This window comes from Colobus angolensis, unplaced genomic scaffold (genome assembly GCF_000951035.1).
Source record: "Colobus angolensis palliatus isolate OR3802 unplaced genomic scaffold, Cang.pa_1.0 Scaffold68, whole genome shotgun sequence".
Classification (NCBI taxonomy): Eukaryota; Metazoa; Chordata; class Mammalia; order Primates; family Cercopithecidae; genus Colobus; species Colobus angolensis.
This window is the reverse complement of record NW_012120487.1, coordinates 8,306,059-8,330,649: the sequence shown is the minus strand read 5'-3', so window position 1 is coordinate 8,330,649 and position 24,591 is coordinate 8,306,059. Positions and strand designations below refer to the sequence as shown.

Below are 24,591 nucleotides of genomic sequence, written 5' to 3'. Positions count from 1 at the left end.
TGAGCTGAGATCCGGCCACTGCACTCCAGCCTGGGCGACAGAGCGAGACTCCGTCTCAAAGAAAAAAGCAAGCGCAGTCTTCGTCCTGGGATCACAATGGCAGGAATTTGGGGAGAAAACATCAGGAATAGACAGGCAGGAAAAGTAGGATGTACAGCTTATGTTTATGTTTACACATACCCCTTTGGAAAAAAAAAAAAAAAAGGCTTATTAACTCTTTTTCTACATCTTTTTTATTTAAGACATGACTTCCTGGGTGGTAAGAGTTTTTACCAGATTTTACAAGCTCTGGGTCCTGCTATTTCCTACTGAGCTTTAGAAAGACCAGATTGAGCCCCAAGAATTAGTGACCACTTCTGGCTTGACTGTGTTTCCTTTTGAAGAAAAGCTCCTGAAGATGGTGCCCATCTCACTCCTGCTCTATTTCTGCTTCAGCAGTCTGTTGGGCTGTGTGTCCAGTTTGGGTCTAGGGATGTCTGAAGAGATATCTCCATACCTATCCTGGTTCCCATGGAATTTGCCCAGTGCTTCTGTGGTTGGTTGCTTTTTAAAGTTCCACATCAGTATAATATTATTTTCATATAGCTGAGGTTTTGCAGCCTTAATTCGTATTGAACTGAAGAAGTGTGGACTCATGATGTAACAAAATAATTGTCTCTGGTTTTGTAATTTTGTGATCCTGATATGCTTTATAATTTTTCTTCTTTTGAACAGTATGTAGAAAAGCTGGAATTGATAGGAATGGATTTCATTTGGAAAATAGCCATGGAATCACCTGATGAAGAAATTGCTAATGAAGCTATTCAGCTAATCATAAACTATAGTTACATTAATCTAAATCCTAGATTAAAGAAGGTAGGTATCTAAGGAAAGAAGTTACCCATACACAAAAAAGCAGAAAATTATATATATATTTTAGTGATAAGCTATGATCCTTGGCATGACCAAAAATTGGCTTATTTTGATATTTTGTGCTGAATAGTGATTACAACTAAATGTCGAGGACTAATTGTAATTTCCATATACTCTTTCAGGATTCAGTGTCTTTACATAAGAAATTCATTGCTGATTGCTACACAAGATTAGAAGTGAGTAGCAAATTTTATTTAACCTCTCTGAGGTAAATTTTTTTTTCCTTTTGTAATTTTATATTTTTAGATAATTTATAATGTTGATGTTTGTGGCTGGATCCTATTGAAGAATTTATCAACAGTACCATATTGTGGCATAGGGAACAGATGTTTGCCCAATATATAAGTGTACTTTATAGGAAATCTTTCTCCCTCTCATCAGCTGTTTTCCCCACTCCATCCACCTTCCTCCCCTTTTGGAGTATAGGAACTATCTTCAGAAAATAGGTCATCTATACATTCCATGTTTGTAATAGAATCTTTTTCTCTTTTTTCTTTTTCTGTTCAGGAATTTTATACAAGCACTGCCTCTTTTCTTTTTTTTTTTTTTTTACTTTATGTTTCACCTAGTTATACCATAAATGTTATTAAAGGCCACAGCAGGACAGTTAGTAGTAGATGGTGTCTATCGGTTGTCTTTGTCCATTAGAAGCCTGCTGTGTAATGCTACCTCACATGTATCTCTTTTATTTCTAGCATGACGCTTAAAGCATTAAACATTCATATTCAGTTGATATGCTTAAGTTTTATATCTAATCAAAAATATTCCAAAAGCCTAAAATGCTACTGCCTCCCAATTCCAATAAAACTTTCTGATGATAAGTATGTGCTAGAATATGTACAGTATTTCCCTAATTGTGACTTCTATCCAAATATGTCATTAGAAAAAAATGTTCAAGTATTCAGATACCCTTTATGAGGTCTCATGTAAGTATTAACATATATAGGGCACTAGTTCTCAGCTGGGGCTTATTTTGCCTCTGGGGGTCATTTGGTAATATGTGGAGACATTTTTGGTTGTCACAACTAGAAACATCCTACTGGTCCCTAGGTAGGTAGAGGCCAGGGATCCTGTTAAACATCTGGCAATGAATGGCCAGGCCAGCCCTCTGCAACAGCAAATTATCCTGTCCAGAATGTCATTAGTGTCCAGGTTGAGAAACCCTGATAAAGAATGACTGTTTGGTATCTTTTAGGCAGCCAGTTCAGCACTTGGTGGCCCCACTCTAACACATGCTGTGACCAGAGCAACAAAAATGCTTACAGCAACTGCCATGCCAACTGTAGCAACCTCAGTTCAGTCTCCTTATAGGTAAGTGATCAGAAGTGAAAAATACACAACACACACACGTCAGTTTTCTTAAATGGTATTTTTTATGTAGGTTTCTTAATTATTGATTTCTTCATTTTGTATCATAATTTTTGCAAGCTGTCATAATCCTGAGAATTACATGTTCCCCATCGTACACCCCTGAATCTGTGTCTCTTTGGAAGTTCTGTGTGTAGGTCATCACCAGAACCACCCGAGTACTGCCCTGTGCCTGGTGGACAAGTCTTCTTGTTTTAGTTCTTATTTGATTCATTTTACTTTTATTCTATGTAGTATGAATAACTTACTGTTTAGAATGGAATACACATACATTGTATGAAGATTAATTTTTTTCAAGTTTAAAATATTTACTTAGGCTTTTCTCCTTGAATACTCAAGCTCAGAGCATTAATAGGGTAAGCAGAATGAAGTGGAAGATGATTAATTAAAATTATGCATTATAATATAATCATAGTCACTAAAATATTCAAATAATAAAAGTATTTTTCAAAATAATTTTTAGTGAGAACTTTATTCCCCAATGTTTGTGTTAAAACTTTAAACTGACATTGTCCCTTTTTTTTTTTTGTACATTGTCTCTTAATCTATTACATTGCTGTTTTTTGAGTTTTCAGTTATTATTGATGAAATCTTTTTTATTTTTTATTTTTTGAGGCAAAGTCTCGCTCTGTTGCCCAGGCTGGAGTGCAGTGGCGCGATCTCGGCTCGCTGCAAGCTCCGCCCCCCGGATTCAAGCCATTCTCCTGCCTCAGCCTCCGGTGTAGCTGGGACTACAGGTGCCCGCCACCACACCCGGCTAATTTTTTTTTTATATTGTTAGTAGAGACGGGGTTTCACCGTGTTAGCCAGGATGGTCTCGACCTTGTGATCCACCCGTCTCGGCCTCCCAAAGTGCTGGGGTTACAGGCGTGAGCCACCGTGCCCAGCCATCTTGATGAAATCTTGAGTTTAGCGTCTGCTGTAGTTCTTTGATGTCAGAGAACTACAGCAGACGCTAAACTCAGATTTCATGAATAGGAGATATAGGAGAAACAATGCATAATTTGGAACGTTAGATGGAAGTAACTAAAATACTTTTGTGGGTCTTTTTGAGCCTGTACTGGTAAGCAGCACCACGTCATTGTTTCCCAGAAAACTGGCGAGTGCTCTGGGAAGGGCTTGCTCTCCTTACCTCACTCTGCTGCTGCCCTCTAGTGATGGGTACTCATAGAGTCTGTCTCTACTCTAGAGTGACTATTCTTATTCACAACTGAGTAAGGATATTCCTTTGCTTGTTAAAGCCTTCCTTTAAAAAGGGGAATCAAGGCAGTGAGTCCTTTCCCCCATTCTTCTTTTCCTTTTTTTTTTTTTTTTTTTGAGACGGAGTCTTGCTCTGTTGCCCAGGCTGGAGTGCAGTGGCGCAATCTCAGCTCACTGCAAGCTCCGCCTCCCGGGTTCACGCCATTCTCCTGCCTCAGCCTCCTGAGTAGCTGGGACTACAGGCACCCGCCACCACGCCTGGCTAATTTTTTGTATTTTTAGTAGAGACAGGGTTTCACCGTGTTAGCCAGGATGGTCTCCATCTCCTGACCAGGTGATCCGCCCGCCTAAGCCTCCCAAAGTGCTGGGATTACAGGCTTGTGCCACTGCACCCAGCCCATTCTTCTTTTTAAAAATGACTTGAGTATTGTGTCACTATACTTCGTTAATATGAAGGAAGCCAATAAACTCAGCCTTTTCCGACTTCATTTTTAGATGGCAGAAGTAATGATAGATTCAACTCATGATAAGAACACTAACATGACTTTCACATTCCTACATTGTTGGAAGTATATCTCAAATAGACTTTCATTTAAAATGTATATTAAGAATTCCCAATTACATGTTTGTAAGATGTAGTCCATCTCTATGACTCAGTTCCTTAATGGTTTATTTATCTGGTAAATTAGAATGTAAGTGTATTTTATGTGCTGTTGGGTTAGGATGTCCAAACTCCTACTTCTTTAAATGACTATGCTTTTTGTTTTTTTCTCTTTACTAAGTGCTTTTTATTCTGAATCATTTCATATTTGGTGGACTACAGAGAAAAACCACATAATTTAAAATATTCTTATTACAAACTCTAAATAGGATTAATAAGAGTATATAGTTTCAAAGTCGAATTTGAACCAGAACATTGTAGTTTATCTCATTTCACTAGTTTGGAAAGAACTTTTCAGTATCCATAATTGTTCCAGCTTGGTGTAGTGGGGTTTCTGTCATCTGTACAGTATTTCATAATACTGTCTGTGATTTAATTCATTATTGAGGCATAATTTAAAAACAGTTCACTCAATAGTTCACTCACTTATTATGGACTTAAATATTTTCTGAAAATTTTTCATCTGAATTTCAAGTTCTAGTTCTTGCCCATAGACTGGAATAGTTTAGAACTCCGTTAAATATATGTGATAGAACTGCTAAAATGTGTTTAATCAGCTGTTTTCAGAGTGAAATTTTTGGTACTGCTAATCAGCATACCAGACCAATTATTAGAAAATGGCACCTCTTTTCAGTTTTAGATATATACCTCTTTGAAATGTCTAGACTCTCTGGAATATAAAATGTTTAAATTAAGAGGACTTGGATTTTCATTTCTTAATGTTAATACATGCAATGTTCTCTTTAGTAAAGTATGAGGTTATGACTATATAAGCTGATGAATATTGCGGTCTGATTATTTCACCTGATAAGTAAGCTCCCATAAGTCTTCAACCAAAAGAGATCTCAGATCTCATTTTAAGATAGCAACTTTTGTTTGTGTCATACTTACTGATTTGCATTTGGCTTCTAATTCTCAGGCAGTTCAGAACTTTGTCAGATTTCATGTGTTCATAGAATTGTATGTCATATTTTAGTTACAAGATTAATGAGAGTCAAACTCACTGATTTCATTCTTGATGAATTAATGGACAGATAGGCCTAGAAACCCAGGTCCTCCATTTGTGGAATAACTGTTTAAAGAATTAAAAAGAAGAAAGGAAAGGAAACGTGGGGAGGTACAGGCTTCTTCCTTATTCCATCTGTATGCTACAGCTGTCAGCTGGTAGAACCACCTCCCCATTGGGTAAAAGGGAAGTTTAATCTTTGCAAATTTCAGTCTTTGACCACTGAGTGCTAACTGTTATTGTGGTTTTGGTGAAACAGACTAGAATTAAGGTCAGATCAGTAACTCACTTCAAATACTTTGTAATACTTTTTTTTTTAATCTGTAGATCCACTAAACTTGTAATAATTGAGAGACTGCTGCTTCTGGCAGAGCGCTATGTGATCACTATAGAGGTAAGCCGCTTCCTTCTTTTAAGACGCATGTTGCTTAGGCTGGGCTCAAGCCATCTTGCCACCTCAGCCTTTCTAGTAGCTGGGAGTTTAGCACACCACCACATCCAGTTAGCCTCTCTTTTCTTAAGAAAAGCATCTTCATTCATCATATGTACATAGGTATGTATTTCTGATGTGGTACTATCCATCTGACTTGACTTATTTGTTTTTTAAGGATTTTTACTCTGTTCCACGAACTATTCTACCTCATGGTGCCTCATTTCATGGACATCTTTTAACTCTTAATGTTACCTATGAGTCTACCAAAGATACCTTCACTGTTGAGGTAGGTTTATATTAAGAACTATAGCCATTTTCATGTTGTCTTATTAGTTTCATAAAGCAGTCTTGATTGAGATAGCTGCATGAATAATCATTCTAAAGGTTGTTTGGTAAACAGGTGTAGAATAAAGACCTGAAATGAAACTGTGGGGTATAAGCAGATATATAAATAAATATTATATAATGTCAGGCAGTGGTGAGTATTATAAAGAACAAATAAGAGTAAAGTAGGATACATTGGTGAGGACGGTGATAAGAGGGTGATGGGAATGCACAAAATATTTAAAGGTGGACAGGGAAAAGTCTCTCTGAGGTGGTGACGTTTGAGCACAAACTTGAGTAAAGTGACAGGGTAAATGACGTTTGCTTGGGAGAACATTCCAGGCAAATGGAAGAACAGATACAAAGGCAAGCAAGGTGGCTGGTGTGAGGGGAGCACAGTGAAAAAGGGAAAGAGTGGACAACACTGCAGTGGAAGAAAGGCTTGAGGTCTCATTCTATGCTTGATGGGGAGGAGGTGGAGTGTAGAATGGAACATTTAATTATAGCAGAAGGGAAGCCTCACGAGGGTAGGGATTCTTGTCTTTATGTTCTCTGCTGTGTTCCCAGCTTCTAGAACAGTGCCCATTACCTAGTAGATGCCCAGTTGCTTAAATGAATAAATAAATGAATTCTCTCACAACATGTTTAATTTTATTTTACAGGCTCACAGTAATGAAACCATAGGGAGTGTCCGGTGGAAAATAGCCAAGCAGTTGTGCTCTCCTATGGATAATATACAGATATTTACAAATGATAGCCTGGTAGGTTTAAATAAGCAGTTTTTATGAATAATAAATGATATAAATATTTAGCCTGATATGAATAATTTCCTCTTTTCCTCTCAATAATTAAGAAACCACTTTTTGCAGCTGACAGTGAATAAAGATCAAAAGCTACTCCACCAACTGGGCTTTTCTGATGAACAGATCCTTACAGTGAAGACTTCTGGCAGTGGGACCCCATCTGGGAGTTCAGCAGATTCTTCAACCAGCTCCAGTAGCAGCAGTAGTGGGGTTTTTAGTTCTTCATATGCCATGGAGCAGGTACTGGGTGATCAATTTCAATTTAAAAACAAGAACTTAACAATCACTGTATTTTTGTATTCAGCCCATATGGGTTTGGATGATGATATCCTTTTCTCTCAGACAAGTTCTGACTCTTCCAAACTGTATAACAAATGCTAGGATTCAGTTGAGAGAAGAAGATAATATAATTTACCAGCCTTCTGAATCAATCACTGAATGATTCTGCCTGGCCACTCACTGTCCTCTGATGCATCTCTCTCTTCATTGATTTTTTTTTTCCCCTCTCTACTGGGTCATTCCCATTAGTGTTCAAGCATGTTGTGTTATTTCTTCCATCTTAAAATAAAAACTCTTCACCCCATTTCCACTTTAGTTTCTGCCCCATTCTCCTTCCAAAATCAGCAAAACTCCTTGAAAGAGTTGTCTAAACTTCTTTCCAGCTTTTCTTTGACATCCTGTCTTGATCTCTCTTGATAAGAATTAATCTCTTTTCAAGTTAGTCTGTCACCTCCACCTCTTAGTCCTTGTCTTCTTGGTGTTTTGTTGAAGCTGATACGTGTGGTCACTTCCCCCTTGGAACACTCTTCACTTGGCTTTCAGGACTTGCGTGACTTCCCACTGCCTCTCTGCCTGTTTGGTTGGTTTTTTGTTTTTTGGTCTCCTTTGCCAATTTCTCTTCATCTCCCTGATCTCTGTACTGAGGAGTTCCCTGGTCCAATCTTTGGACCTCTCCTCTGTCTACAGTCATTCCTTTAATCTCATCCAGTCTCCAGTCTCCGCATATTGTGTATACATTGCTGACTTCTGGTTTTTAGCTTTAACCTGAAGTTCAAATAAATGGATCCATCCACTTAACATCTCTTAAGTGTCTACAAGGAACCCCAATCCTAATTTATCCCAAATTGAACTCCTTATACCCTTTTCCCCACTACCTCACTCCCACTCCAAATCTCTTCTTCCCACAGTCTTGCTGTATCGCAAATGATGGCATCTCCAGTCTTCTAGTTGGCTCATGTCAGAATCTTTGGGTTCCTTCTTCCACACCCATGTCCATGAACAAATTCTTGACTCCACCTTTAGAATGCATCGAGACTCCAGCTACTTTTTTCTGCATCCACAGCTTGCACGCCAGTCTAGGCAATCACTATGCCTCACCTGGCGTGTTTTAATAGTATCCTAACTGCTCTCACAGTTTCTGCTCTTACACCAGTTCAGTCTCTTCGCTACAGGGCACCCAGTGGCCCAGGATCTTACTAAACATAAGTCAGGTTGTACCACTTGGCCCGAGTGGCTCCTGTCTCACTCAGAATAAGAGCCAGTCTTTACTGGGACCTTCAGGGCCTTCCTAATGTGTCCCCCAGAGCCTCTCCAAGGTTGTCTCCTGTGAGCTTCTCTCACCACTCCAGCCACACTGGCCTCCACGTTGGTCCTCAAATAACATGGTCTGTGAACTTGCTCTTCCCTGTGCCTAAACTGTTCTTTCCTGATATACAGGTGGCTCACTCTCACTTTCTTCAGCTTTTACTCATATTCTCAGCCAGCCTTCTTTGACGGTCTTATCTAGATTTTCAGCCTCTTTCCTATCCCTGTATCTTTTTATTTCCCTTCCCTACTTTATTTTTTCTTTAGCATACTGTGTATTTTATTTATCTTGTTTATCTCTCTCCCCCAATAAAACATAAGCTCCATGAAAGCAGATTTTCTTCTGCTTGGTTCTCTGCTGCATCCTTGACACCTAAAACAGTGGCTAGAACACGATAGATACTCAATCAGTATTTCGGTGACTTCATGAATTAGTTTATTTTGTGCCTTCTCTGTGTTAGGACTCCAGGTGTACAAAGCTGCGTAAGACTGTTCTGCTTTTTCGGCTTCTATAGTCTAGAAAGCAAGCTAATGTAAAATAAAGGTATTGAAAAGACATATACAGTTTTTTCCCCCATGGTTATTATATGTATTTCTTCAATTCCAAACATAAGACTTTGTGTGACTGCATCTTTTTAATTTACAGAGCATAAACCTTACTAGAGAGATCAAAGAATTCTTAAAGTTTAGTGCAAGTTGAGTAGTCCTTAGGATTTTAGAATATTTGCATATACATAATGAGATGTCTTGAGGATGGGACCCAAATCCAAGCACTACATGTATTTATGATTCATATACACCTTATATACATAGCCTGAAGGTAATTTTATACATCTTAAATAATTTTGTGCACAAAACAAGATTTTGACTGAGATTGGTTACATGAGGTCAGGCATGGAATTTTCCACATGTGGTGTTGTGTTGGCACCCAGAAAGTTTCCGATTTTGGAGAATTTCACATTTCAGATTTTTTAATTAGGGATACTCAGCCTATGTTGGTATTGTGGGGTTGTCAAAGTTAACTGTATTGAAAGATTGGGTGTGGTGGCTCATGCCTGTAATCCTAGTAGTTTGGGAGACTGAGGCAGGAGGATTGCTGGAGGCCAGGAGTTCAAGACCAACCTGGACAACATAGTGAGACCCCCGTCTCAATTTTTAAAAAAAATTATGTTTCATATATAACAAGAATTTTAAAAAGAAATCCCACTCAGAATGGTATTATAGCAGCTAAATAACAACAAAAACAATGTACATAGTATCTTCAAGTTTAATAATTTTTACCTGTCTCACATTTATCCTAAATTTATTAAAAATCTTCCCACTTATAAATACATTGTGTAATGTCCGATTTCTTATTCCTTATAACCAGAAAATAGTACTTCAATCATATCCGAATCTCTTTTATGCAGTTATAACCATTTTGTCTTTTCTGATCTTTAGGAAAAAAACATGGTAACTTCTTTTTCTCAACTTAAATTACATATATCTAGTGTTATGTGTTAATGTAGACACATAAACACACTACTTTTGTTTTCACATCACTCACCCTGTTCTCTGCTGGTGAGCAGTCATTAGCTCAGTGGTGCCTGCTCTCCCATTATATTAATTACATATGCCCTCTGCTTTACCTCTCTTCTACTGTGCCTGCCTTTGTCATCTTAGTCCCTTCACTGGCAGGTGGCCAGGAGAAGGGAGAGCAAGTAATACACACTAGAAGGTAGTGATCCCTCATCTATTATGTTCCCTTGTGGTGGTCTTCAGTACAGATGACACTGTGCTTCCCTCAAGCTTTACGGTGACCAACCTTTCAGAACTAATATTTTTATTGTTTGTAAGTTTGATTAGGAAAGGAGAACATTCTTTTGTAAATTTGAATTTCTATTTTGGTTTTTTCCATCAGGAGAAATCCCTCCCTGGCGTAGTGATGGCTCTCGTATGTAATGTATTTGACATGCTTTATCAGCTCGCCAATCTGGAAGAGCCAAGGTAAATATAAATATTTGTGAGATTTGGGCAGAGAGAAAGTTACTAACATTAGGGAGCCAAGTCACTTTTCACTTGAAATGCATTTTACTTTATATTCCATGCAAATGGACTTTGTTATTAAACTATGGCTTATATGTAACAAAAATTTGTATTTGAAAAACTTCAGGATAACTCTACGAGTGCGGAAGCTTCTGCTCTTGATACCCACTGATCCAGCTATTCAGGAAGCCCTTGATCAACTTGATTCTTTAGGAAGAAAGGTATGAGTATTTTTGATAGTTATTTAATTAGCATGACAATTTTATATCACAATTCAGTGAGTGAAAATGCAACCTGAAATCACATCAAGGTCATATGATATCATCTTTCCCATACTGTTTTTTCTTCTTTTGAAAAATACCTTTGCCAGCCCAGTGCAGTGACTCACGCCTATAATCCCAACAATTTGGGAGGCCGAGGTCGGAGGATGGTTTAAGCCCCAGAGTTCAAGACCAGCCTGGACAATGTAGGGTGACCCCATCTCTACAAATTAAAAAATTACCCTGGTGTGATGACATGTACCTGTAGTCACAGCTACTCAGGAGGCTGAGGTGGGAGGATAGCTTGAACCCAAGAGGTCGAGGCTGCAGTGAGCCAAGATTATACATACACTCCAGCCTGGGCAACAAAGTAAGACCCTGTCTCAAAAAAAAAAAAAAAAAAGAAAAAGAAAAGAAAGAAAGAAATACCTTTGCCATAAATGGAAATCAGAACTTAATGTTGGCTTTTAAAGTATCTATATAAAAGTCAATAATGACATCAGGTTTCAGAACTGGAAAGAACCTTTAATATCATCTACCTTTCCACCTCCTCATGTTATATATTAGGAAACCAAAGCTCAAAGAGATGAAGTTACTTGTCCCAGATCAGACTCTAGTTGTGATTCAGCTGAGAAGTTTTTCATTAGCTATGATGCCTCTTTGAATCTGATTGTTGCCTGTGTCTGAGTTGCTTATATAAATGGATTACCATTTAATTTTTTCACAGTTGATATTTAAAGTTCATTTGTGTTAATTGTTGGAATGTTGTTCCTTAAGAGCTTTATCTATATATTGATATTGTGTCTTATCTATAATACTGTTTAATTATGTTCGCAGAATAAATTCATGTAGAAAAAGTTGTTAAAACTATATTTTCTATTTTGTAATTTAGTGTTAGAAATTTAGGTCAGTTCAGTCATGTCATTTATTGCTTATAAATTAATTTGAAGGATAAGCAAACTAATGTAATTATAAAATGTATCACTAGTATTAGCTTAACACATTTTTCAAGCCTACCACTTTAGCAGTCTTATAATTTTATTATCAGTATTTAGAGATACAAATTTTAAACACAGAAACAAATTAAAATGACCTTCTCAGTGTTGTTTAGAATAGATGCTCAGAAGCATTCTTATTTGCAATAAGATTTGAATCTTACTGAACTTTTAGAATTTGTATGATCAAGTTTGATGTTTTAATAGTTACAGAGTAATGTGGTTTTATGAAGTTTATTTTTAGAAACTAACATTGGTGTGGCTTATATTAAAGAGGGAAAGAATATTAGAACATGTACTAAGATCTATTCTCTTTAATTTGTCCTTTTAAGAAGTTTATGTCTTTTTTTATTCTCTTCAACTTAGAAAACATTGCTGTCTGAATCAAGTTCTCAGTCCTCAAAATCTCCATCCCTGTCATCAAAGCAACAGCACCAGCCAAGTGCCAGTTCAATTTTAGAAAGTCTCTTTCGATCTTTTGCCCCGGGAATGTCTACCTTCAGAGTGCTCTACAACTTGGAAGTAAGAAACCTAATTTCTTTCCATTTCCTTTTGACAGATCTATTTGGATTTATAGAGTCATGCTTTCAGATGTCAGAAATAAGTAAATAGGTTTCTGTTATGTGATGATTGGTTGAAAATTAGTTTTAAGAAATAGATTATAAATTGAAACTTTTTTGCCTTTGAATATGCAAAAGATTATTTTTATCACTACCGTAGCCCATTTGGACTGCTATAACAGATCACCATAGACTGGATGGCTTAAACTGCAAGCATTTATTTCTCATAGTTGGAGTGGCCAGGGAGTCCAAGATCAAGACACTGGCAGATTCGGTGTCTGGTGTGGGCTGGCCTCCTGGTTCATAGATGGTACCGCCTCACTGTGTCCTCGCTTCCAAAATAGGAATTTTAGGGGAATACAAACACTCAGTTCGTTGTAATTAGCCCCCCCAAAGGAAGCTTTAAACTAATACATTTAATTGTTTACTGTCTACAAGTCATGGTGGTAGTTAAAGGAACAGAGTTGAAACAAAACAAGATATTCTCTCCAAGATCTTATGAGTAAGACATATGGAAGCTGGATATACTGAGTCTGGATGGCAGAGTGTAAACAAAGCACTATGTGAAAGTGACCAACTGGAATCAGTTCTGCTATTGGAGAGTAATAGGTCAGACCCTCATACCACTTTTGGTTTGAAGAAAATAAGGCCCTGAATGATTTTGCTTTGTCTTAGGAAGTTATATCCAGGCAATAAAGAATCCATATCAGTGCCTAAGCAATCTTAATTATTATATCATGTGTGTTAAGTACACAAAAGTCAAACTTTTTAAGAGGATACCTGCATTTTTTACAAGTTTCATTTCATTGACAATCTAATTGGGAGCATATAATTATAGTCCTTCATTTTCCCACTCGTTGCTTGTACAATGTGATAACTTTTCATACAAGCAGTATCTTATTGCTTCAAGGTGTGATGACATTTCATATTTGCCTTAATCATTCTTGTGAAAAGACATATTGGTCTAAAAAGGAAAAAGTATTTAGCAAATATTTTAAAAATTAAGCATGTCCTTATTTAGTGTGAACATTTAAAAATATATGCAGTATTCAGCATGAAAACCATCTTCGAGGTTGAGTCATCCCTGTGTTTAAGAATTAACTTTATGAAGTGTAGTAGCATTCAGTGTAGTATTAAGTTATAACAACAGCTTGAAGTACCAAAGTACTTTCTGTTTAGATTATATTTTACATTTTCGTGCATACTGCAGAGGCTTATTCAAAATGCAAATACTAACTTAGCATTCACCCTGTTTAATAAACAGATGTCAAAAAATAAAATGTATGCAGTATTCCAAAACAGAAAATTGCCTAGGAATTTTTAGCCCATTTAAGTCTATAGAATTTGCATCTTGTGATTCCTGCCAGATCTGTCATTTGTTTTTAAATGATTATCTCCAAAAAGTTCAAGTGTAATTTTTAACACCCACATTTGATAGAAAAACAGAATGGTCCAACAGTGGGTCAACTTGTCATCAACTATCCAAATTACATTATCTTAGAGCCATAGCACTGCAGTAGTAAAATACCTCTGGTATCATTTTAGGACTCCTGAGTAAGTGTGAATTCCTTTGATATTTTTTGTTTTGATTTAGATACACAAAATAGTTGGAAACCTAACACTCCCAAAAGCTCTTATTTTGCTGTCAGCTAAAAGGTTAATTTCTTTACAATTTGTTCATTAACTTTTATTTACCTACTAGGAAACTTCAAAGTGGATATTTCCGTGTCTTTGAATAAATCTGTCAGTTCACTAAATTGTTGTCCATTAAGCATGAGGTGGGTGGGGTCGGAGTGTCCATGTAGACAAAGAGCTATAAAGGCTTGAAGGGCTTAGAAGAGCACAGGTTCCTTTTCTCCCATGTAATGCTCTTTATCCCAGGTTGGTGGACCTGTTTCTCCAAGAGCAACCTGAGAAGAAGGCATCTTTAACAAAATCCCACATTAAGTTCTAAACTCATAAAACTCATGGGTTCATAGAAGCAGATTTTTTTAGACTAGAAAATGATCTTGAGCCACATCTAGTTTAAGACTGAGGCAATGTGAGTTTTTATTTTTTTTTATTTTTTATTTTTATTTTTTTGAGTTTTTATTTTTAAATCATAACTAAATAAGCAGTTGTTTACTGAGTACCTGTTTTGTGCTGATGCTTCTACTAAGCACCTAAAGCTTGTGCTATAGTATTTAATCCTTTGATCTTCCTGTAAAGGTAATTACTATGCTCACTTAGTGATGAGAAAACTAGGACAAAAGGGAGCATTGTATGCCTAAGGTCTCTCAGCTAGGTAAAACTAGAATGTGAACTAGATCTGCAGTCTTGGCTATAGTAGTATGGTTATTTATGTGAAATTCTGCCCAACCAAAGTATTCAGTTGAAGTCCACTTTAGGTAGGCATTGCGGCATCATAGAAGGGCACGAGTGTTAGAATGAGACACATCTGAATTTGAATTCTAACTATGTGACCTTGGGTGGGCGGTCACTTAACCTACTTAACCTTTCAGGTCTCAGTTCTCTCACCTATCAAGTAAAATACGTAGTATGCCTGATACATTGTAGATATTCAATAAATAGGAGTTAGAGTTATTGGGGAACTCATCTTGCATTTTTAATATATGGGCTGTTTTATAAAACTTTGGTGGTTTATATCTTTCTAAAGAATTTATCTAGCATATCACATGGAATTATCTGTTCTTATCTAAGCCTGAGGGCCTGAGACTTTCATGTTTGCCAGTTTCATGAAAAGAACACACCAACTTTCTCTAGAATGGAAAGATTTTTCTTCCAAAGTAAATAAAATAGGGAAAATGTGATTATTTTGTCGTGAAACATCAGCTTCTACATACTTCTGGGGGAAAAACAGTGTGCAACATTTAAAGAAATTCTAACTCAAGTTGTCTGAGTGATTTATTTAATAAAGGAGTAATTTCTGCTGAAAATGTGTGAATGAATAATTGTGCTTACCTATTTCCTAGGTTCTAAGCTCCAAACTCATGCCAACAGCTGATGATGACATGGCCAGAAGCTGTGCCAAATCCTTCTGTGAAAACTTCCTCAAAGCCGGCGGTTTGAGGTTGGAGTTTCAATGTCATGTTACATGAGTTGCCGAAAATGAATATAGTTATTTTAGCTAATTTCCCCTGCAAAGTCTTGCTTATTCCTACAAGGTATCATATGACTCATTGTGAGAGTTCTTATAAGAAGGAATGATGTTTCAGTCCTTTAGAATATTTTAAATGCTTTTATTACTTCTGATTGTTTGAAAAATGTGTGGAAGCATGTCTCCCCTCTGGTAGTGGGGGACATTTTCAAGAAGAGTAGAAGCAAGGAGACTGTATCTGTTTCTTTTGTGTCTCATGTCAGTTTGAAATAAGGTGAATTTGATCCCTGTGAATCCATATTGTGCAAGGTATGAGTGTTGTGGATGCAAAGATAAATTAGATATTATCTCTGCCTTTGAGAGGCAGCTGATGGTTTAACAAAGAATAACAAACAGCTAGGTAACTATATTATAAGTATTAAAACAGGCCAGGCATGGTAGTTCATGCCTGTAATCCCAACACTTTGTGGGGCTGAGGCAGAAGGATCACTTGAGCCCAAGAGTTTGAGATCGTCCTGGGCAACATAGTGAGACCTCATGTCTACGAAAAATAAAAATAAAAAAATAGCTGAGTGTGATGACATGCACCTGTAGTCCCAACTACTTGGGACGCTGAGGTGGGAGGATCACTTGAGCTTGGGAGGTAGAGGTTTCAGTGAGCCATGATTGCACCACTGCACTCCACCCTGGCAACAGAACAAGATCCTGCCCTCCCCCCCCCCCGCCAAAAAAGGTATTAAAACAGAGCTATGTATAAAAAGTACTTGTGATGGGGAGGGGCGAGAAAGTGGTGGTTAAATTGGTTGAATTTGCTTAGGGTCATAAGGTTAGGAAATGATTCACAGAAAATGACCCTTGAGCTAGGAATTGGGAAATTATTTACCTAGAAATCCTCTAGGTAAATAAGGAGGGAAAGAGCACTCCAAGCTGGTATGGAGGGAAGGATGAGTGAGAGCATGAAGATGCATCGCCTCTCTTGGGAACCTCAGTTGCCTGGTGAGGTTCAAGCAAAGGATGAAGGAGAGAAACGTGTCAAGAAGGGTCTCATTGGGGAATATGAGTGTTGTCTTATAGTCCATGAAAAAGCAGGCAGTTTCTAAGCCAAGAATTACCTGGGACAATTACTCTGGCAGCAGTGAAGAGGACGAAGGGAAATGGGAGAGACTGAAGGAAGGGAAGACTGAGAACTGACAGTATTCAGAGAGGAGATGAAGGGCAGTGACAGAATGACATTTATGACTAGGTAGAGGGTGGGGACATTTATAAAATGGCCCTGTGGTTTGTAGCTTGGTAGAGTGGGGAAATGGTGAGTCATTAGTCAGTATGGGAAATAAACACAGAGAGATGGAAGGAACAGAGGAAAGCAAGAGAAATAAGTTCGATTGCATACAAGGTCCTTCCGAGTCATGTGAAGTAGATGGTTTGGATTGGATAGAGTGCTTGTTAGAAAAGTGGAGAATGGCATGAGAGATTTGGGAGCGTGTGAGTAAAACCATGAGGGCATAATCCAGCTGTCAGAGCTGAGTGGCAAGTGTAAGGCAGGAAGGTAGCATCAGGGCATAGAGATCTCTCCTTTCAGATGAGTCAGAAAAAAGGGGTGACAGAAAATTGAAGAGAAAAATAACTGAGGGGAAAGTTGGTCTTTCTGTTTTGATTTTAGCTTGTGAAAGACTGGAAGACTTGGTTCTCTTCATAGGCTAACTAAAAGGGACCAATGAAGGAGAAAAAAAAAAAGATAAAAGAGAAAGGGGTAAATGATGGGGCCAACTTATACTGCAGTTGGAAGCAGATTTTCTCTAGAAAGAAGTAGGCATGCATTTCCTCTGGGTGAGGAAAGTATGGACACCAGCTCGGCGCATGAACAGAGGATGGTTGAAGGAATTCATGTGGGGAGGTCTGGCACAGAGAAGCTGGGTAGGGACCTTGAGGAGGTTGAGGGGATGGGAAACAGGGAAATGATGGCGAAAAGGATTCCCAGGTATCGTAGAAGGTCTGGCACACATGTGTAGCTTTATTCTGTGTTCGACACTGTAGAGGTGTTTTTAGTAAAAGCTCCTTTCGTATCACTCAGCCATTTACAGGGCTGTCAAACTAAAGGCATTAAACATTTGGCTTGCCAGGCATGGTGGCTCAAGCCTGTAATCCCAGCACTTTGGGAGGCCGAGACGGGCGGATCAGGAGGTCAGGAGATCGAGACCATGCTGGCTAACACGGTGAAACCCCGTCTCTACTAAAAAATACAAAAAACTAGCCAGGCGAGGTGGCGGGCACTTGTAGTCCCAGCTACTTGGGAGGCTGAGGCAGGAGAATGGCGTAAACCCGGGAGGCGGAGTTTGCAGTGAGCTGAGATCCGGCCACTGCACTCCAGCCTGGGCGACAGAGCGAGACTCTGTCTCAAAAAAAAAAAAAAAAAAAAACATTTGGCTTATTTGTGTATGTCATTTAATTCATGTACCAGATATTGTTCTAAGCACTGAGAACAGAGCAGTGAGTAGATTAGACCAAAATCCACATCCTCATGAAGCTTACAGTTTAGAGGGGGAAACAATTAACGTGAGTAAAAATATGTGTCAGGTGGTAAGGAGAGCTGTAGAGAACAATAAAGAAGGAAGCAGGGATTCCGGGGCTGTGATTTTCAGTAGGGTGATCAGGAAAAGCTTCACTGGGGTGACATCTAGCAAAGACCTGAGGAGATAAGGGAGCGAGACCCGGGAGAAAGCTTTTCAGAGGAGCAGCCAGCACACACCCATGCATGGGGACCTGCCTGGTGCCTGCAGAGGCCACAGGAGGCCAGCCAGTGTGGTTGGGGCAGAGTGAATGAGGCAGTGCTTCCCATTCTCAAATGAGACAGAGGTCTGGGACATGACATTGTAGAGATACCAGAGGTCAAGTTATGAAGGATTTTATAGGCTGCTGTGAAGACTCTGCTGTTTTTCAGCATAGGAAATAGGAAGCCATTGAAGGATTTTATGCAGAAGAGTGCCATGATCTGACTCAAATTTTCCAAGGATCACCCTGATGGGTCTTTTGAAAATAGGTTTGGAAGGTGGAGAGTCAAGAGCAGAAGCAGGGAGAACAGTTAGGAAGCTTATAGGTATCATAGGAAATTATTATGATAGACATATGTAGGCTCTTTATATGACAGAATCGTGTAGAAACTAAGTGATTAATAATATTGATGACCAATTACATTACTGTACTTATGGAAAATTTAAAGTGAAAGAAATAGAAGTCTTTAATATCCTGCGTTTTTTTATTCTTTTTGAAGTTTGGTTGTAAATGTCATGCAGAGAGACTCCATCCCATCAGAAGTAGACTATGAAACAAGGCAGGGTGTTTATTCCATCTGTCTGCAGCTTGCAAGGTATGTAACATTGCATTAGTCTCAACAGGCAATATTTGACTTTTTCTTTCAAATCATGTTTTTAAATAGTGTGAAATGGACTCAGAATAAGCCTAGCTATTTCTTTTTAAGATTTTTACTTGTTGGACAAACAATGCCCACGTTATTAGATGAAGACCTTACCAAAGATGGCATAGAAGCACTTTCTTCCCGCCCATTCCGAAATGTCAGCCGGCAGACAAGCAGACAGATGTCCTTATGTGGTACCCCAGAAAAGTCATCCTACCGACAGTTGTCAGTGTCTGACAGGTCTTCTATTAGGGTTGAGGAAATCATCCCTGCTGCTCGAGTTGCAATACAAGTAAGTGATTTGTGTATTCAGGACATTTTAGTACCTCTTATTCAGAATGTCCTGTTTAGGAAGAGGTGCTATGGGGATTTAAAAATGATTAAGACATGAATATTGCCTTCAAGAAATTTATGGTGATTTAAAAAGAGATCACTAGGGCATAAATAACTCTAATTCCAGGTAGAAAGTATCAAGTGTTGTAAAACTACAAGATAAAACGTTCTGTGTGTCTTCAAAGTAGGTAGAGTAATTTCCTTCACCTGTGGCTGTGATGGGTGATTTTATGTTATAGATGGCATTTGAGCTAGGCTTTGAAGAACAGATGAGGATTAGATACAGAGAGATTAGTACTTAGAAAGTTGGAGAAAGGAGATTTGTTCAAGCAAAAGGGAGCATACGTGCAAACTAGAGACAATCCCAGAGCTTATGGGAGGTCACAGGGTCATAGTATGTGGGAAAGGGGGAAAGTGAAAAAAAATTGGTAAAGCATAATTTGAAGCCACAGCATGAAGATCAATCTGTTTTACAGATGAAAAAACAGAGAAATTGAAAGTCCTTGAGCAGGATGGCAGCTTGAGAAAGGCCATCCTTCTGGATGACCTTGGAGGGAAAAGAGGCTTATGAAACTGAGACCTGTAAGAAGGTTGTAGATGTCAGGGCATGTGCTCAAGTATTGCTTTTTCTCATAATACTTGTTCCATTCTTTAGACGATGGAAGTAAGTGATTTCACTTCTACTGTGGCTTGCTTCATGAGATTGTCATGGGCTGCGGCTGCAGGACGGCTTGATCTTGTTGGGAGTAGCCAGCCGATTAAAGAAAGTAATTCCCTGTGTCCTGCTGGAATTCGAAACAGACTCAGCAGTTCAGGTACTGATTAAAAAGAGACAGTAATGAGAACATTGGGTAAGAAATAGCCATAAGAATTATCTATGTGTAGGTTTGCCAGAGTCACAAAAGGGGGAGACCCTCTTCTCTTGCTTGTGAGCATGAGTAAAAATTCATCAAGCTCTGTATACACTTAGTATTTATGCATGTTCCTATATGCATGTCATGTTTCACTTAAGAAGAAAAATATTTATAAACACAGAGAGTAAGTGAAGAAACCAAATCAGCAGTTTTTAGCTTAGCTGAGTATAAAAGTGTCGTGAAACCAATCATTGTGGCAATAATACAAATTCATTTAGAATTCTGTCCTGGAAAACAGTTCTTTTCTTCGTTTGCCAGGTTATTTTTCATTAGGCCTTTTGAAAATATAGCTTTATTTCCCAGCTTTGTTGGGTCTTCCTGCTCTATCTCTGTTTTAGAAATACCTCAATAATAAAGGAAGTTTTTAAAATGTTGACATACAGTAAAGCGTGTGGGATTTTTAGGATTTTTGTGTGCATATAACCCATCTACATCAAGTTACAAGGTAGGAAACATTTCTGATATCCTCTGGAGGGCTCCCTCAGGCCCACAGAATTGCACTATTCTCATTTCTGTCACCTGAAATTAGTTTTGCCTTGTGAACACATTTTGATTGCCTGCAAATGTGTTTTAAAGAAAAAGTAGTTAGAGTGTTTCAAATACAGTGTTAAGTCTCTCTTGCTTCTTGGACCTAAGTGCTTTCTTGAAGTATTTAATGTCACATGAGGATTCTGGAACATATAGTAAAAAGATTAAAATATTGCATAGTTCCTGCTGGATCCACAGTAAATTTCTGCTTACCTATTTTCAGGAAGCAATTGCAGCTCTGGAAGTGAAGGAGAACCGGTAGCCCTGCATGCAGGAATCTGTGTTCGACAACAGTCTGTATCCACCAAAGACTCGCTGATTGCGGGAGAGGCTTTGTCTCTTCTTGTTACGTGCCTACAGCTTCGGAGCCAGCAACTAGGTGTGCTGGAGGCTTGTTTGTGATTAATCTCTTTCAGGGAAAGGCCACGTTTCTGTTGGGAATTATTTACATTTCTTTATAGATATGGTCCCATTAGTCGAAATGAAAAAGGCGGGAAGTTGGCATGTGGAGTAGCTAAGGATGATGTTAAAGTAGCTCATTCTGAAGAAATATTTATTGAGCACCTTTGTATATGGGGTTCCACAGTTGCTGTCACCAGGGCAGTGTGTCTGCACGCCACAAGCTTGCTGTCTAGTTGAGGAATTCAAATAGCCCAAATTTACTAGTTCATAAATTAGAGAATTAGAATTGTATATCAATTCCTGATAATGATGCTAGTATTAAAAATTGTGTAACTTAAGATGTACCCTTTCATCTTTATTGTTGGCTTTGGTGAACGGGAACCATTACTAATCATTCTCTAACATGAGAGCACCCCAGGGCTCAGCTCCTCATCATCTATTCTCTATCTCCATTCATTCCCTTGGTGCCAGTTTCACAGTTTTAAATTCCGCTATGTGTTGACAACACCTAAATTTGGGTCTGTGGCCTGTACCACTTTCCTGATATCTCCAGCTGGATATCAAATAGACATCCCAAACTTCTCATTTCCAGAACTGAGCTCCCCTAATCCTGCCCATATCACCCTAGAGTTTTCTCAACTTAAAAGCAGTTCTTTTCTTCCAGTTGCTCTGGCCAAAAACCTTGGCTTCATCTTTGATATGTTTTTTTTCACTCCCTACTTCTAATCTGTCAGCACGTCCCCCTTCAAGCCCTCTCTAGATTCTACCCCTTAGCACCCCTTTCACTGTTGGTCCCCTCTGAGCTGCCATTGCTTCCTACTTGGACTATAGCAAGAGTGCCCTAACTCATCTCCCTGCTTCTGCCTTGCAGTTTATTCTTTACTCAGCAACCAGGGTGGACCTTCTACATTTTAAGTCAGAGTGCGTCACTCCTCTTTCAAAGCCTTTCGGTGGCGTCTCAGTTCACCGAGTAAAAGCCAAATCTTTACAAGGGGTGGACACGGTGTACCCCTTGATACTTCTGTGCCTTTGCTTCTACTCTCCCTTTTACTCACTGTGCTTCGGCCACCCTGGGTTCCTTGCTGTTCCCCCAACAGCCAGCATACATTCCTTCCCTTGCACTGGCTGTTTGTTCTCTCTTTCCAGTATGCTTACTGAGACTTTCCCCAACCACCTTTGAAAAAATTACAATGCTCTTCTTGCCCCAGCACTACCTAGACCCCTTACCTTTTTTTTTCCTGTATCATTTATCACTTTATAACATGCAAAATAATTACTTATTTATTGTGTTTATTATCATTATCTCCTCCCCAACTACGCTGAAAGCTCCATGAGGACAGAGACTTTTATTTATTTTGTTCCCTGATGAATCTCCAGCCCCTAAACATTGTCTGATGTGTAGTAGATTCTCAATAAATAAATATTCACAAATGAAGTTTTAGCAACTCCACTTTTAAAAAGTGTACTAGTCCTACTCTTAGCTGTTTGATTTCATTTAATTTTCCTAGAATTGTTTAACATAGATATGTTTTCAAATCAAGAGGAAAAAATAACTTCCCTCCAAACTTATATCTGTTATTATTTGTAAGTTTATTTTAGGGTGTATTTTATAGTTTGCAACTATTGATAGTTTCTCAAGGCAAGACATTTATTCCGTAACTGGTATGTGCAAGGCATTGTGCTAAAATATGGGGCCCAAAAATAAGACACGGTTTCTTCTCTTAAGTAACTTAGAATTTTATGGGGTAAATGGACAGGCATAAAAGCATTTGTAAAAGGTTCTGAATTATTGTATGTAAAAGAGATGAGCTTATGCTTAAGATGAGCTTAAGAAATTAATCAGAATTTGAAAATGCATTACGTAACTTGTTTCACACACCCACATCCCCCATTTCTTCTTCTTAGCATCTTTCTATAACTTGCCCTGTGTTGCTGATTTCATCATTGATATTCTGCTCGGATCACCAAGTGCTGAGGTGAGGATTTTTCACGTTACTTACAAAAATCCTTTGGTCCTGTTGTTTTGTGAGCTCTCTCAACTACCTGTGACGTTGTTGGGAATACAGGAGTGGCATTGGGTGCTCTCAGGGAGTGTACAGAGGGGCTGCAGACCATGAAAGAAAAGTAACCATTTGGACTCTACTGCCTTTCCTTCTACTGTCTCCTCCATAGGCCACCAAAAGTTATGAGACTAATGTTAGTAAGTTATTTTTGTTTATAACAATGTTACAACCAGTGTCTGACATCCATAACTGGCAAGGGCAGCTGGCATTAAGCATCCACATGTTGGTCAGAATCAGGAAAGATCAACCTCAACCCATAAACTTTCATTAGATTTTATAGTCCTGACATTCTTACATGACCTTGAGGATTAACTTAAACTTTCTTTTTTCTTATTTTCATTTACATTAAGTTATAAACCTATTGAGTAGAGTAAAATAGTAGAATAATTTGGGAAATCAGTTCCCAAACCACAGTGGGTTTTAATTAGCCTTAGTTTATTCAATGGAAGCCTTACCATTAAAAACTGAAACACTCATACCTTTCTAGTATCCTTCAATAACTTGAGTGACTAAATAGGGTGGACTTTGGAAGAAAATCACTCTTGAAGTAGTCTCGACATGTTGATTCATGTCTGTCCTTTGCTGCTGATCGTGTAATTTCAGATTCGCCGGGCTGCCTGTGATCAGCTGTACACTCTCAGTCAGACGGACACATCAGCGCATCCGGATGTGCAGAAGCCAAATCAGTTTCTTCTGGGCGTCATCCTCACGGCTCAGCTGCCTCTCTGGTCTCCAACTAGTATTATGAGAGGAGTCAATCAGAGGTATGTAATAAAAATGGAAAAGCTCACCTTATACAGAGAGAGGATAAATGATAATTTGTGTGCTGCTCCCCTAAAGTCCACAGTGCATTATTGAGATGACTAGAATTTCTCCTTTCTTCTTCTGACATTTGGGTCCTGAAAGACGGCATTTGGATAGGAGAGTTAGAAGAAACACTACCAGGCCTTCTTCTCCATACCCCTAGTTCTCACTTCACCCTGTGTGATTCATCTACCCCAGAGAGAAAAAGGAGTTCACCTGATTGGTGAGAGCCTGGAATTACTGGAGCCCAGTCACTGTGTAAAGGTTATACTGATTCTCTCCCCTTGTGCATCACTTTTTCAGTGCAGATATCTCATAGCTCCATGTCTAGAGGTAGCCGGGGTATCCTCCTGGCTTGCTTTCTTGGTTTTATACATGCTTCAGTATGTAAGAGAGCTTGTAGTCCAGGCTCGTGAGATAACTGTTCTGCCTGCCCCGTCTTACCTCTACAGGTGAGCCTGTATGCATGTGCTCCTCAGTCTAGTCCCAGGATAGGAGGTAGGGGTCTCACACTGACCTCAAGTTCATATGACTTTTTCTAACTCACCTTTACCACACAGCCCCTACTGTGGGGCTTATAAAGTGTCATGGAGATTTGTGAAGTCAATGTTTCCTTTCCTCGTTTATGTGCTTTATAAAGGTCCATCTCCAAAACTTTTGCATCATCCTAAACTGAAACACTATGCCCATGAAGAAGTAATTAAATGAAAGACTGAAAAATTTGACTCCATAAAAATTAAAATTTTCTATATAGGAAAAAAAATGCCTCAAAGTGAAAAGTCAATCACCAAACTGGGAAAATAAATCTGCAACATACATGACAGACAATAAGCTAATTTGGGTAATATATAAAGCTATCATAAATTATTAAACAAAAAACCAGCAGCCGAATTGAAAAATGGACAAA

General features: G+C 38.6%; 1 protein-coding gene across 1 annotated transcript in view; it reads left to right on the top strand.

Annotated features, from left to right (window-relative positions):
- USP24 (ubiquitin specific peptidase 24) overlaps positions 1–24,591 on the top strand; it is a gene marked incomplete at its 5' end in the record, with an annotated part of 148,101 nt that overhangs the window by 70,227 nt on the left and 53,283 nt on the right. The window contains 19 exons of the mRNA XM_011926379.1: positions 243–259; positions 384–535; positions 715–855; positions 1,035–1,088; positions 2,108–2,223; positions 5,475–5,541; positions 5,756–5,866; positions 6,567–6,665; positions 6,774–6,947; positions 10,192–10,277; positions 10,444–10,537; positions 11,938–12,093; positions 15,104–15,201; positions 18,497–18,592; positions 18,704–18,932; positions 19,629–19,788; positions 20,639–20,794; positions 22,723–22,793; positions 23,484–23,644. Coding sequence (XP_011781769.1) covers positions 243–259; positions 384–535; positions 715–855; positions 1,035–1,088; positions 2,108–2,223; positions 5,475–5,541; positions 5,756–5,866; positions 6,567–6,665; positions 6,774–6,947; positions 10,192–10,277; positions 10,444–10,537; positions 11,938–12,093; positions 15,104–15,201; positions 18,497–18,592; positions 18,704–18,932; positions 19,629–19,788; positions 20,639–20,794; positions 22,723–22,793; positions 23,484–23,644 — 2,238 coding nt within the window. The remainder of the gene's footprint in view (positions 1–242; positions 260–383; positions 536–714; positions 856–1,034; positions 1,089–2,107; positions 2,224–5,474; positions 5,542–5,755; positions 5,867–6,566; positions 6,666–6,773; positions 6,948–10,191; positions 10,278–10,443; positions 10,538–11,937; positions 12,094–15,103; positions 15,202–18,496; positions 18,593–18,703; positions 18,933–19,628; positions 19,789–20,638; positions 20,795–22,722; positions 22,794–23,483; positions 23,645–24,591) is intronic.